Raw genomic sequence first — 13,905 nt, 5'->3', positions numbered from 1 at the left:
ACACAAATTTTAGACTCCTCTGCTATCCCCCTCGGGAAAAAACAGTATTTCTACATTCTCAGGTAACATGCCTGCACCTGCCAGCTTTTTGGTCATTTAATTGGTTGCATATATGCAAAATGCTTCAACTAATGAGGAAGAACATACAAAATTAGGCAAATTCTCCTTAATTATACATGTAAAACCTTTATTTTATTTTCTATTATGCTATATGGCACATGTTTTCTAAATAAAGGTGGACATGGATAGAATATAAAACAGCAGGTTCATGTGGACAAACAACAGAACTGAAAGAGAACCACAGACCATGCAGATGTCATTTTATGTCTTTGCAGTCCTTGTACATATCTGTTGTGCCTCATTTCTGTTGTTTTGTGGCTCTTTATTGGATATGTCATATTTCTATGATAAGACCAAAAGCCCATAGAGCCTGTACATGGTGGGCCCATTGGGTAATCCGTTTTATATTTACCACAAAATGAGTTGGGAACCGGGCAAACATGTTGTTTTACTACAGCTGTAAGAGGAATATGCACAGAAGGCTGGTGGAGACTCAGTAGAGGTGCAAGACCAAACTTAAGCTATGAAGTCCTGGTGATACTTTATTATGAGATTAAGTTGGCACTAACTTCTCTCAGTGTCACCTTTTCGCCTAAAATTAAAGGCGACCAGGTCTACGTTCTGGAATAGTTTGCTGCCACACATAATAATCTATCCAACAATGAGGTCTCTCATGGTTTGGTTAAAGTCACTGTAAATGTTTTCTGTTGTTCTGTTACTTGGCTGTTTTACATTTGTTAGAATTTCGCTGCTTTTATTCTTTGATTTTTTTTCAATCAATATTTTTATTACATTGTTTGTGTGAGATCCATGTTTATAATTGGATTCTTGAGACAATTTGCCACTTCACATTGACATGTCTTTTATAGATAAAACTGACTTGACTTGTTGTTTTTTGCCCATCACTCAGCCTTGCTTTTAGGAAGAATATTTATTGGGAAAAAAATACATCACAAGTGGTCCATTACAGCATCTCAGGGCACAATTTTACATAAAACAAAATTAATCTTACACTGCCAGCCTAAGGCAGATCTATGCTACAGGTGCGTTGTGCGGCATCTCATCCTCATTAACTGATGAAAACTGACAGGTCAGCTCCTCCATCTCATGCAGCAGTCTTCTGTTTGTTGTGTTTGGCAAACCATTCATCACTTTTATCTTCAGCCATAGCCTGAAATGTGTTAAAAGGATGACAAGCATGAGCAGAGTGAATATCTGACACATGCTGGATAAGCATTTGAGGGCTATGTGTTATAGTAACACCAACCTTATCAAGGAATTCATTTCCTTTGGGATCCACCATGGAAAGCTCTCTAAAGGCCTCATCTCCCACAAAACAAATCTCATGGCCGTCCTAAAGCAAACATTTTACGTTTAATATTGTTAACTTAATGAATTTGACATCATTTCAGCATTATTTTGGGAATGCGCTTACAGGGTCAGCCAAAATAACCACTTCTACTGTAGCTTTTCCAGGAGTGTCCAAGCTGACCAATGGGGTGAGAATTTTCTGATTTTCCTTCTTCATCAAGGCTTCAATATCCGGCAGCTGAGGAGTGTAATAATATCTCATTATAATGTTGTTGGAAATAATTTATCTGCGAGTTGACATTAGCTATTTAGAAAATAATAATTTACTTGCTCCCGCGGGCATGAAAATGCTATTCTCCCAAAAGCTGTTCCATGGTCAACCATCCCTCCAATGTCACGAAGCTCCAGTTTACACTACAAAAAAAATTGACACATATTACTCAGGCATCAACATAAACCACGAAACATACAATTCAAACTTCAACAATAGAACTATTTTAAACTTATCTTAGGGTTTAACATTTAATTTCTTTGACTCACTTGACTGTCTGCAAATCCCATGAGCACCGTCTTCTTTTCCTCATTTTTGTCCATCACTTTCATCCCCAAGAGTGTGGACCAGTAGTGGGTCGATCTTTGGAGGTCTGATACCCCGAGACAAACCTTCTGCACAGGGTCTGGGAACAGATTACAGAAAGTAAGTGGTTAACAGACGGGTAGTTCTGTAGTCCTTTTCTACTCTATTTGAGCACTTACAGCACTTTTTTACTGCAAGCTGCATTCAGCCATACACACACATATTCATAAAAGTGTCTCTTTTAACCTAACATGCGCACACACACACACACACACTGATGGATGCATCGGGGCAACTCAGGGTTCCGTATCTTGCGCTACATGCAGAGTAGATGAGCTGAGGATCAAACCACTGTGTGAACACACTACATTAGTGTGTCATCAGCTGCATATGAAAAAATAATTATATATACACACACTTCTGAGAACCAGCCTATTCATTTATGTCCTCTGTAATGGGCATGTATTTTTGGTCTATATCTTTTGACGTACTTGACCTACCCTAAGTCCTGATGTATGAATAGAGGACATCCTGGGCTTTCAATATATATTTAATTTCTTTGGGTGGCTTCATTTAGCACCAAAGAGGCAGGAAATCACAAGTTCAATGGGAATATTCTTTTTTCCTCGGTTCTCAGGAGGATATGGTTACGCAGCCTAAATATGGAATTTTAAATTAATGTCTTTTATATAAGTGCATTGATATGTGAAAACTAGCAACTCTTTTATTTGTAAAGCTTTAACAAACTCAAATTTGGTATTTTAACTTATAAAATGATTCACATCAAATAAACCGGCATCTGGTGTTTTCGCAATCACGCTTTGCTTTATGACCGCTGGAAAGTGACTCTGGATGTGTACAAATAAACCCTTAAAAGAAATAACATTCAGAATTGAGTTGCTATACTTTAGACATCTGGGTCTCCTTAAAATTCTTACCCAGCCCCTGCTTACACTTTTTCCACATAATTCCGGGATTAAAAAAGTATTTTGATTCTGTTGATTCTGATTCCAGTTTAGTGATCATATGCCTTGTTTCATACAGGATCAGTGACAGATTTAACAGCTGTCACTAGTGAGGAAGCATCCATATGTGGAACATGTGTGGCACATGTGAGGAGATGGAAAATGTTTTGCAGGTTTTGATAGATCGCTCCAACTATGTCATGGAGAGAAACCATATGCGATCAGAACTGTCAAGAATGGACATTACAGCCTTTTCTCTAAAGTCAACATTGAACTCTGATCAATATGAAGTTACAAAGTATTTATTTAAGTTTGTGCATACCAGACTGTATGTAAGGATTTGATCCTTGATGGAGGTTTATGAAGCAAAAAAAAAAAGAAGAGCAATATGGCTTTGTTGCATTGAGCCTGCTAGAAACCCAAGAAAAAGAGGAAGAAGCCGAAGAAGAAGCTGAAGAAGGAGCAGGCAGATTTGACTTGTGTGACACTCACCATTAGGAGGTTGCTCTTTGTCCACCAGGTAGAAAGGATAGCCTCCAGGAGCCTGAGTCAGATACAGAGCCTCTCCCACCTCATTGAGAGGCCACCCAAGACGTTTAGCATTGCTTACAGCTTGGCTCGACTGCAGAGTGATCCCCTAACATGAAAACACACGTACAAATATCCCATTATTGCCACTGTACACTGAATAACAAGACAATCTTTTCCTGCATGCAATGTGAAAACAAACTCTCACCCACCAAGAAGTCATTGCCAAGTTTATATTCTCCCACACCATAGTTGTAGGTCAGTTCAGCAACAAAATGGTCATCCTCTGGACCAAAGCCAACCATTGTCTTGCTCCATTTCCCATCATAGGGGCTGCATAGGTATGGGGTGAAGGCAGGTTTACCACTAGTGTATCAACATCTGCATTGTCCTGTGAAAAAGTATTTGCCCGCTTCCTGATTTTGTATGTTTTGCATGTTTGTTACAGTGATATTCATTAGACCATCAAAGAAATTTTAATATTAGTCAAAGATAACCTGAGTGAATTAAAAAATATCCAGTGGCAATGTTTAAAAAAAATGAGACAGACCTAACAGAACCTGGCTGAAAGATATCTAAAAGAAACACATCATGCCATCATCTAAAGAAACACATTTGAAAAAAGTCACTGATAGTTTAGTAAGTGACTAACACTATCAGTCTGGAAAGCATTACAAGGCCATTTGCAAGGATTTGGGACTCCAGTAAATCATGGTGAGAGCCATTATCCACAAATGGAGAAAACTTTAAACAGTTGTGAACCTTTCCAGGAGTGGCCAGCCTACCAAAATTCCTCCAGGAGTGCATTAACAACTAATCCAGTCACAAAAGAACCCAGAACAACATTTAAAGAACTGCACGTTTCACTTGCCTCATTTAAGGTCAGTGTTCATGATTCAACAATAAGAAACAGACCAAAACACCCTAGCAAGTCTACCTCTGAATGGCTAAAAAAAAAAAAAAGGGAGGGAGAGAGAGAGAGTCCAGACGTAAATCTGACCTTAAACTGTTTTTTCCATGTTGGAAAACCATCCATTGTGGCTGAATTAAAACAATTCTGAAAAGAAGAGCTAGTTAGAATTCCTCCACAGTGACGTGAAAGACTTTTTGACCGTTATCTTAAACGCTTGATTACAGTTCGTGCGGCCAAAGGTGGCATAACCAGTTATTAGGTTTAGGGGGCAATAAATAGTTCCATTAGGCCCTGATTTGTTTGACCTTGATCTGAAACATTAAAGTGTAACAGCAAGGTGGCAAATACTTTTTTTTCCCCCACAGGACGTTTACTTAGCATTATACTGAGCTCAAGATTCAACTGGAGTTGTGCCTTATATACCCATTACAAGTTGCCTTGCAGCCTTCCTCAAACTCTTCGTGTCTTAAAATCTGAAATAAATAACAAGTAGTGAGAAAATTACAATTCAATGATCTCCACTTCCACTTATACAATGATGACTATGGAAATTTGCTCAGGTTGTGCAACCCTGAAATTATCCGACATCAGCAAAAGCTGCTAGTCTACGGCGGCTTCAGTCCAATCCTACAATTAAATGCAGCTCAGAAAACTTACCTTCATGCCTAGAACATCTCTGTAAAAGGTGGCAGTTTTGGCCCTGTCACCAACTTTGAAAACAAAATGCAGCGCTCGTCTCAAAGCCATGTTTTTTGACAGCCGTGCTACCTGTGGTCGTATCGATTATTCTGTGCTCGACTGGTAATCACCAATGAACACAACGGGTATTTGCAAGTAAAACTACAAAACGAAAAAAAAAACCCCCGCTGAATAATGCGTTACATCACCTGTCGTTATTATTAATGCTGCTCTAGTATTAAAGCAAAGAACGGCGACTTTACGTTAAAGTAAAATGTATAAAACTCACGATTCCCCCCCCCCAAACTGCTCAGGTTAATGGTTTGACCAATGTGTCATTGTTTTCTCGCGAGATTATGATCAAGCGTCAAGTTTGAAGCATCAATAAATGTAAAATAAAACGGCTACTATAGGACAAGTTTAGCAGTTAGTGACATATTATGTTATTAAATTACATTAATAACGCCACCAAATGTGTTTGGTTTATTTTTAATTTGTAAAGGCAATGTCAGCTATTAAAAGCTGGTGGCGCTAGGCGGGTTAGCTTGTATTTCTGAAACATCCTGACAGACGAGAGAAGAAGAAAGCAGGCAAAATGGCAGCGTACACAAGAGGCATGATCTGCGTGATTTCCATGATAGAACGACATGGTTTCCTAACAACCAGGGGCTGTGTCACTGTGGAATCAAAACGGTATGTACGCGGACTGAGGAGGAAACCTGTCAGAGTGCTGTTTCCTGAAAACGAGACGGGAAAAGTCATAAAGGCGCCTCAGATTCAGTCAGACGAGCCAAAGATCCAGAGGGAGACCAGGGGAAGAATCATATCTGCAGCAACAGAGCATCACGAAGAAAAAAACTCTGTCAGGACGAGGACTGATGCGCAGTCAGCTACGAAACATGCTTTTACTGTGACAAAGAATGAAGTGGACGGACTGCGCTATGAGAGGGCTTCGCCTGGAGATAAAAGACTGGCGTAAGTCTCACCGAGTGAGGGCAGCAGCAGAGGTGATTCAGCCGGAGGCCATGGACCCTGGCATACAAAGCAAAAGCATAATTATTAGGAATACAGCAAGAACAAAGTTGATGTGCCAAATTGTAGTAACTACAGAGAAATAAAGCTGATGAGCCATACCATGGAGATGTGGGAAAGAGTTGTTTAACGAGAGAGGTGATGGTCAGTGAGCAGTACGTAGAAAGAGCAGTACAAATGTGATGTTTGTTTTGAGAGAACTGATGGAGAAATATTGAGATGGTCAGAAGGAGTCGGACTGTAGCTTTGTGGATCTAGAGAAAGGATATGATAGGGTGCCAAGAGAGGAACTGTGTAATTTTATGAGAAGGTCAAGAACTGCAGTATGTATGTCAGGACACCCAGGTACATGTGGCCCTCCATCAACATCTTATCCCAGGGTAGACATAGATTTTGTAGCTGTCCTCATCCTTCTGAAGTCATTCCTTCCTTCTCCTCCTCTTTCTCCACGTCTCCACTCTAGGAGGTTAGTGAGTGTGGCTCGTTCCAGGACGTTTCGGGACCACCAGGGTAAAATCCTTCTTGAAGGCAGGCGTTTGATCTGTGACGCCCTGGATGCTGGTGCTAAACCACAGACTGTGTTCTTCAGCACGGTGGATCGACTCAGAGAGCTGCCCTTAGATAAGCTGAGAAGGGCCACACTAGTGAAAGTCAAGTTTGAGGACATCAAGCTCTGGTCTGACGTTGTAGCCCCACAGGGAGTGATCGGTAAGGGTCAGATTTTCTTTGGCTCATGATGAAGCACTAATATCTCAATTATTTCTGACTCTGACCTCTTCTTCTGCAGCGATATTTTCTCGCCCAGATCCGTCACAGTTAAACTTTGCAAGTAAAGGTCACTCAGTGCCTTTGTCTCTGATATGCGACAACATCCGGGATCCTGGGAATCTCGGGACTATGCTGCGGTGTGCTGCTGCTGCTGGCTGTCATAATGTCCTCCTCACAAAGGGTAGGTTTACAGTAATTATTAGAGATCAATTTAATAATCCTGTCAAACCTTCCTTTGAATTTTGGTAATGTTGCATTTTTCTTTTCAAACAGGTTGTGTGGATGTTTGGGAGCCTAAAGTTCTCCGTGCAGCAATGGGCGCCCATTTCCGCCTTCCCATCTATCCCAGCCTTGACTGGGATGATGTTGAAAACCATCTTCCTAAACCTGTGACTGTCCACGTGGCTGACAGCAGTGGCAGCCCCAACAGAAGTAGAGAAGTAGAGGTTAATGTGTCTCCTGAGCCCTCCAAAGCTGGAGATTATGGCTGGGTCAGCACAAGACCCAACCGCAAAAACATGGAGTACGAGGATTATGATTCTGATTCGGACTCTGATGAGGGACTGTCACTCCCCAGAGTGGACACCAAGCTGTACTATGACAGTTGGGCTCAAAGCCCAACTGCTCTTGTGATAGGTGGTGAGACGCATGGTTTGAGCCTAGAAGCAGTCCAGTTGGCAGAGAAAACTGACGGCCACAGGCTCTTTATTCCCGTTGTTCCTGATGTGGACAGCTTGAATTCTGCCATGGCAGCTAGCATCCTTCTGTTTGAGGGCAGGAAGCAACTCTTAAAACTACTGCAAACATCTGGAAAGAAACGTCAATGTAAAGCTGAGAGACAGTTTCCATGATGCTTCTATTAAAGACTGAACTGAACAGAGTGTCCCATATAATACTTTTAACAGTAAATTTGCAAACTGTGTTTCTGATTTATGTGAATTTGAATGTGTTGTTTTCTTTCACTGCAAAAAAACCAAAACAAACAAAAATAATAAAGCATTATCTACAGATAATCCAGATTTATCTCTAAGGTTTAGGTGAATGTGAAGTATCCCTTAGTTATGAAACTATTGGCTCAGGCAGATAACTTTCCTTGCTGTACTGAGAATTTTGTCTCCACTCACCTCTTTATCAGTTTACATGCCATTAATTCACATCATTAACTCCTCCTCTCCATGCTCCTGTTTTTTTTCCCTCTTTCTCCCCCCTTACCCCCAAATGAATCCCGACATATGGTCAGTCCTTCCCTGGTTCTGTTGGAGGTCTCGTATTGTTAAAAGGACGTTTTTCCTTCCTACTGTTGCCAAGGTCTTGCTCATAGGGAGATTGTCTGATTGTTGTATTTCTCCAATATTGGAAGAAATGTTGGGAAGAACTAGTGCATTATGAATACAGTTGAAAGGTCAAAGAATTAGACCCCCCCCCCCCCCCCCCCCCCGGAAGTTTCCAACTTCCGCACCAACATTTACATAAATAAATAAATATAAAATTACCTTTTGTTGGACTTCCTTAAAATAACTACCCTCAGATCCTCATTATATATTCATGAAAAATTTAAAGGTGCACTTTAATTTAAATATTTGTATTAGCAACAAAATACATAAAATTTCTGTAATACTGCAACTTTTTCCCCACACACAAGCTTTGCTGTGTGTGTTAATCAAGATTGCATCGAATACTTTTAAGTTCATAATAAATCTTGTGCTGGAAGGTAAGCAAAAAAAAAAAAAAAAAAAAAAAAAAAGCAGCCATTTCTTCCCTTCTAATAGTTTTCTGTTGGAGCCTTAACCAGATGCCTGCTCTTATTAAACAAAGGAAAAGTTTTTTTTTGTTTTTTATTTTTTAGTAGCAGCTATATTGTTTATGCAAAAGTGCAGAATTTTACCCCGCTTACCAGTACAGCTCAAGGTCAGACGTTTCTATTCCACCTGAGATTTTAGTGCATCAGCAGAAAGAGTCGAGGTACAGACTCTCCCATAATAAATGCAACATTAACTTTGTCATTTGTCCCACACAGTTTAAACTTCTGAGAAAGGAACTGGAGCGTCACTGCACTATGCGTTTTTTCCATATTCAAGAGCTAACTTTATTGATAAAACTTAGCAGGAACAAAACTCTTGTGCTTGCCAGTGAATTTTTAATTGGTGTGAGAAGCTATGACTAAAGTAACAGGATATAAAAGGGATTTATACATTCAACTTTTCAAAAAAACCAAAAAACAAAACATTTTTGTGCCTCTAGAAAAAAAAAAAAAAAAAAATCTGTCCTTTTTCATTAGGGGGACCTTCACAGAAAGTCCTCATAATGACTTTGAGATGAGAACCGACTAGAGATGACTATCACTCACGTCATGACACAAGAAGACAGGGGGGTTAAAACAGTCACTGGTCTGTCACAAGCAAGTAGAACATGCTCTTTACTGTATGTGCACCTGTCAAACTGTGGGATATTTATTTATTTAAATAGGGCCAAGAAGGCGTACAGCTACATCCAACTCAAGTTTAGCACATCTGCACTACAGGTGAAATACAACTGTTAAAAAAAAAAAAAAAAAAAAAAAAAAAAAAAAAGATTTTATTTATTCTTTCTTAACTTCATTCAGAAAACAAAAGTAACAAGAATCTTGCAGACAAAACAGAAAGCAAAAGATTGGCTGTATAAGTAGGTCCACTGGGTAATTCACCGTTTTCTCTAGAAATGCCACCGTGAGAGAATAAAAAAAAAAATATTCTGAGGCCAAAAAAAGAAAAAGAAACAACAGAATCTCCATATATATTACTGTATGGACTATAGTCAATGCAAGGCACCACAGGAGAAAGAGGGGACTCCATGAAAGAGGAACACATCTAAAATAAAAATGCTAAAATGCCAGTAAAAAGTGAGACATCTCTCTAACAGTCAGGAGGGTAGCTGGGAGAGAGAGTGGGAGCCTGGAAACTGAAGGGTGTAGCAATAGGTCAGGGATGGATGATGGCGTGAGTCCCATGTAATATGTCCAGTTTATACGTGGACAGTCTCTTTAGATGGGCTCCGGTTTGAGCTTTTCAGCCAGGAAGTCGCCGACAAACTGCTCCACCACGGCCGGCGTGATCTCCTCCACATCGCGTACGTACTTGGCACGGGCCGACATGTCCAGGATCGTGAGCAGAGGTGCCGCTTCGGGGAGGTTGGTGTAGTCTCGCAGAGAGTCGCTCATGTCATCCTGCAGGGAAAGAGAAGGAAGTACAGCGCTGAGTGTGATTTTGCATGATAGAGTGGTACATTCCTCACGTGCAGGAATGGTTAAGCTCCAATCAGGGCCTCTGGTGGTACTCAGGCCAAAATGATACAAATCTGGCATTACTTTGACTAAAGTAAGCCTGTGATAGAAATTGTAAAATTTAAAAAAAAAAAAAAAAAAGTTTAACAGCAAAATCTTTGCTTTCTCCATCCTTTCACCACATGTCTCAAGTTTCAAATCTTGTCACGTATAGCCTCCTGACATTCCAGGTTGGGATACCACAAGAAATTCCATCATGATGGAGAGGAAAATAAAAATATATAAATATATAAAGTCTTTGTTCCCTGTAGTTTTGGGTTGCTGTGAGTTCTTTACATGCTGTGTAGCAGTGCAGGAATTCAACATTTTTCTTTTACATGACTTCAGTTTCACACCTCGTTTAATTTATTGCATAATGTGACAACTTCAGTCTCTAATATATTAAAGAAAAGCTAGAAGAAAACATCCTCTATCGAGGCCGATGCGCTACAAAATTTTAAGACAAGCAATCTGGATTGATGCTACCACCAAGGTTCTGTACTAAGGTTCATAAAGATCAACCTGGAAGTTTTAGCATAATTTTGGTGAGTGGGCAAATCTTACATATGATTGGCCCAACATGAGTAATCAGTCCAGAAGTTCTCTCAAGAACTGTCAGCAGTTAGAACTGCCGGTGCATGTATATTAGTACTTCAAACATTTTGTTTTCGTTGCTAGTTCGAGCTAAACAAATCTAGTGCTTGCTGATGACACTGTGCGCAGTGCTCCAAAGATGCATTTTAAAAGTGTAAACAGGCTCACAGTTTTATTTAAAAGGGGCTGCAAGTGAAAGAAGGCTGTGAATCCCAACTCTACTGCCGCATAAACAAACAGCTAAACCTCCGGTGTAGAAATGTCACCTAAAATGTCCCACAAAGATCAACAGGATTGCAAGTGATGCAGTTCTGTACATGGCATGGGGATGTCTTGTGGGAGATAAGAGGGGGCTTTTATACTGGCCACATTTGCTGACATGGCATTTGAAGTACAACCAAAAACCTGGAGAAGACACTCTAGACATTTCCGTACTCCGCAGCGGTTCACACTTCAGAAAATGAGGACAGCGCCCTTCACTTGAACTATACCACCCTATAAAATCCAGAACTGCTTGGCACCATTTATTAATGCACACTTCTTGAAAGAGAATATGAGAAACTCTTTTCTGCCATCTTCCTGCAGGCGGCCTGCCCAGGGAGACCACAGAGCAGTTTCTTAGTCACACATCCTGCTGCGTAGAAAGACGGGAAGGACCCCGGTGGGGGTCCAGAAGCATCCCTCCTTTATCAAAAGCTCACCCACATCAGATTTTACTCCCATCGCAGAGCACATTAATGTTAGCGGGAGATGGAGCAGTGCAGATTTGAGAGGGAGTGTGTTAAAAGTACATTGCTGCTGGGTGTATAGTGGGGATTCCAGTTTGATTTCTTTCCAGTTATTTTAAAACAGCTTCACCATTTTTTGCCTGAGGCTTGATGTCACCTTTCACCCCTTAACAAGTCAGGATTACAACCTCTGTACCCACAGATAATAGATATGAATCACTACGGGGGGAAGGCAAGCAGCAACTTTCAAACAAGCTTGAGAGGACCATCAATTATTGAGGCTGAACGTGAAATCACAGTTTCGTAATTCAGCTTAAAGTTCCAGCTGCGAGCGCGTCGGCAACCGGCATTCCTGCCTGGACAGAGATCCATTATTCTCGGCGAATGAATTTCATGTGTTGGGTTGAACGAGGTCACATAGTTCTCTTAAATGCGTACAGCTAATATACTAATATCATTTGCAACATTTTCTCATCCTCATGACACGATGGCCCAGCTTCTCCACAGCTTAGCTTGCTGGCTCAGAGGGAGAGTCTCAAAGATTAAAGATCACTTCCATATGGCAAAGATTTAGTTTCAAATGCAGAACATACAAGGAAAGGCCAGAGGGTGGCACTGCAACAAAGAGCTGGACTTTAAATAAAGGCCTCTGATGCTGTTAGTTACTGAATTATGTGACAGAGTGAGTTAAGTGGAACAAAGTCAACGATATCGCAACTTTGGATGGATTTCCTGCTTCATGTGATACTCCTCGAAGTTCAATTTGTTGTCTCTTCTTTGTTATCAGAGGATCCGCAGCTACTCTTGTTAAATGGATCAAACCCCACAATGAGCCCTCAGACTTTTCATTAAATAGCTGCACCGCTACCTAAAAAGGATAAGTATGCCAAGATGAAGTCCGTGACCTCTACTTTGCAAAACTGCTAACAGATGGAACAGATGAATTGAAGTGTGGTATTTTGTTATAGGCAGCTAACTTCCTCTGAATAGAGCCCATTTTATTATGCTGCAAATCACCGTACATCGACTACTTAATGCTCACAGATGTAAGCTGTCACTAAGGACAATGTTGTTACGAGAGAAATACTGCTCGATTCTCCGACTACAAATAAAAGCTCTTGCTTGCAGGCTCACTTGCAGCCATACGAAGCGTAGATTATAGATCATCTGTAAAGAACCACAACGAGAGAAACTCCAAAATCCATCACTGTGGCCTTTTCAGCATTTTCGATATGAGAAGATGTAATCTCTGCATCAGTCTTCACCTCCGTAGGAAGTCATGCATATTATTTTTTTGTGGCTTTTGGCTTGTGGAAACTGCTTCTCGCGAGGTGCAGTCATTTCAGAGGGGCCCCCCGCCCTCTGCAGCTCAGCCGAGAACAAAAAACAGAAAAAGGAAAAAGACAAAGGGCCTCTCTGCTGTAACCCACACTCACAGCTGTGATAAGGCTCAGCTTGTGTTTACCGTGTGGGACCTGCTGGGCCGTGCCAGGCTCGTTCTGATTACTGATGCATTGTGGCATTTCACAGACAGACATCGACCAGCTGATAAGGATTCAGCTGATAATGATAAACCCAGCCACTCGCCCCTGAGCCGGGGCTGTGTCCATCTCACTGGTCACCTTTGATGTCCTGGGGAAAAAAAATCATCATTGTCATAGATATATCTACCTTATACTGCTGAGATTTAAAACATTTTTACCTGGTGCACAGATAAAAAAAAATAAAAATAAAAATCCAACAGATTAATTTTTCTACACAGTTACAGTTATAGCACTGTGCAAAAAATGTCAAGCCCCCCCCCCTTTGGTTTTCTTCCAAGGAGCCAGACTTTCTTGTAATTTCTTAAGGTGGTCTTGAGCAAAAGTTCTCCCTGCTTTCTGGAGGTCTTTTAATATTAGATATTGGCTACTTTTTCCCACTTCAAAGGATTTTTCTCCCAAGCCATTTAAAAGTTACCTATAAAGCATTAAAGCATTTAAAATAAGGGCAATAAACAAAAAGGAAGAACCAGGCGACTTGGCAACGAAACAGTTTTCAGTAGAATCATTTTGTTAATAGTAGCCTGTTGAAAAATGATAGGTCTACTGAAGCCTCAACAGAAGTGGTCTCACTGTAAGGGTGGCTGTCAAGAAGTGACTCTTAAGAAGGTATACCAGGTAAACTAATAGCTTAAATTATCATCACTACTGAAAGAAATTAGAAGCAAGTTTATTTAAGAGAGTTCAGGTTGTGTTGAAGAATAAAAGGTGGTCATACCAAATACTGACTTTCAAGCTCAGAAGTGTACACACTGTGATTTTTTGCCCTATGTACTGTATTTTAATGTGTTTAGTTTGAGCATGTTTCAGTATATTGACGCTCCCATTTCCCTTTTTCCCTGCAAAATGTAAAGAAATGAGGGGAGTCTCAAGACTTACACACAGTACTATACCTTAAGATGGAAAAAAAGT

General features: G+C 40.5%; 3 protein-coding genes across 4 annotated transcripts in view; 1 reads left to right on the top strand and 2 right to left on the bottom strand.

Moving 5' to 3' along the window:
* Window positions 1-166: 166 nt before the first annotated feature.
* On the bottom strand, window positions 167-5,307 carry glod4 (glyoxalase domain containing 4). Its single transcript, XM_003440124.5, has 9 exons — window positions 5,012-5,307; window positions 4,778-4,827; window positions 3,654-3,774; window positions 3,406-3,550; window positions 1,912-2,048; window positions 1,699-1,785; window positions 1,496-1,609; window positions 1,328-1,414; window positions 167-1,231 (listed from the first exon to the last, which is right to left on the bottom strand). Exons 1-9 carry the CDS (start codon window positions 5,099-5,101, stop codon window positions 1,166-1,168), a joined length of 897 nt encoding a protein of 298 aa, XP_003440172.1. The 5' UTR covers window positions 5,102-5,307; the 3' UTR covers window positions 167-1,165.
* A 97-nt stretch (window positions 5,308-5,404) lies between these two features.
* Window positions 5,405-7,849, top strand: mrm3a (mitochondrial rRNA methyltransferase 3a). The gene is made up of 4 exons (XM_003440267.5): window positions 5,405-6,007; window positions 6,528-6,772; window positions 6,852-7,013; window positions 7,106-7,849. The coding sequence occupies exons 1-4, from the start codon at window positions 5,628-5,630 to the stop codon at window positions 7,681-7,683; spliced, it is 1,365 nt and encodes a 454-aa protein (XP_003440315.1). The 5' UTR covers window positions 5,405-5,627; the 3' UTR covers window positions 7,684-7,849.
* Window positions 7,850-8,889: 1,040 nt separating this feature from the next.
* Window positions 8,890-13,905, bottom strand: part of nxn (nucleoredoxin) — a 67,223-nt gene continuing 62,207 nt past the window's right edge. For both annotated transcript variants that reach the window (XM_003440123.5, XM_005474748.4), the window contains exon 8: window positions 8,890-10,034. In XM_003440123.5, coding sequence (XP_003440171.1) covers window positions 9,852-10,034 — 183 coding nt within the window. In that variant the 3' untranslated portion in view covers window positions 8,890-9,851. The remainder of the gene's footprint in view (window positions 10,035-13,905) is intronic.

This window comes from Oreochromis niloticus, linkage group LG14 (genome assembly GCF_001858045.2).
Source record: "Oreochromis niloticus isolate F11D_XX linkage group LG14, O_niloticus_UMD_NMBU, whole genome shotgun sequence".
In the NCBI taxonomy this organism is placed as follows: Eukaryota; Metazoa; Chordata; class Actinopteri; order Cichliformes; family Cichlidae; genus Oreochromis; species Oreochromis niloticus.
The sequence above is the reverse complement of the archived record's forward strand: the minus strand, read 5'-3'. Positions and strand labels throughout refer to the sequence as shown.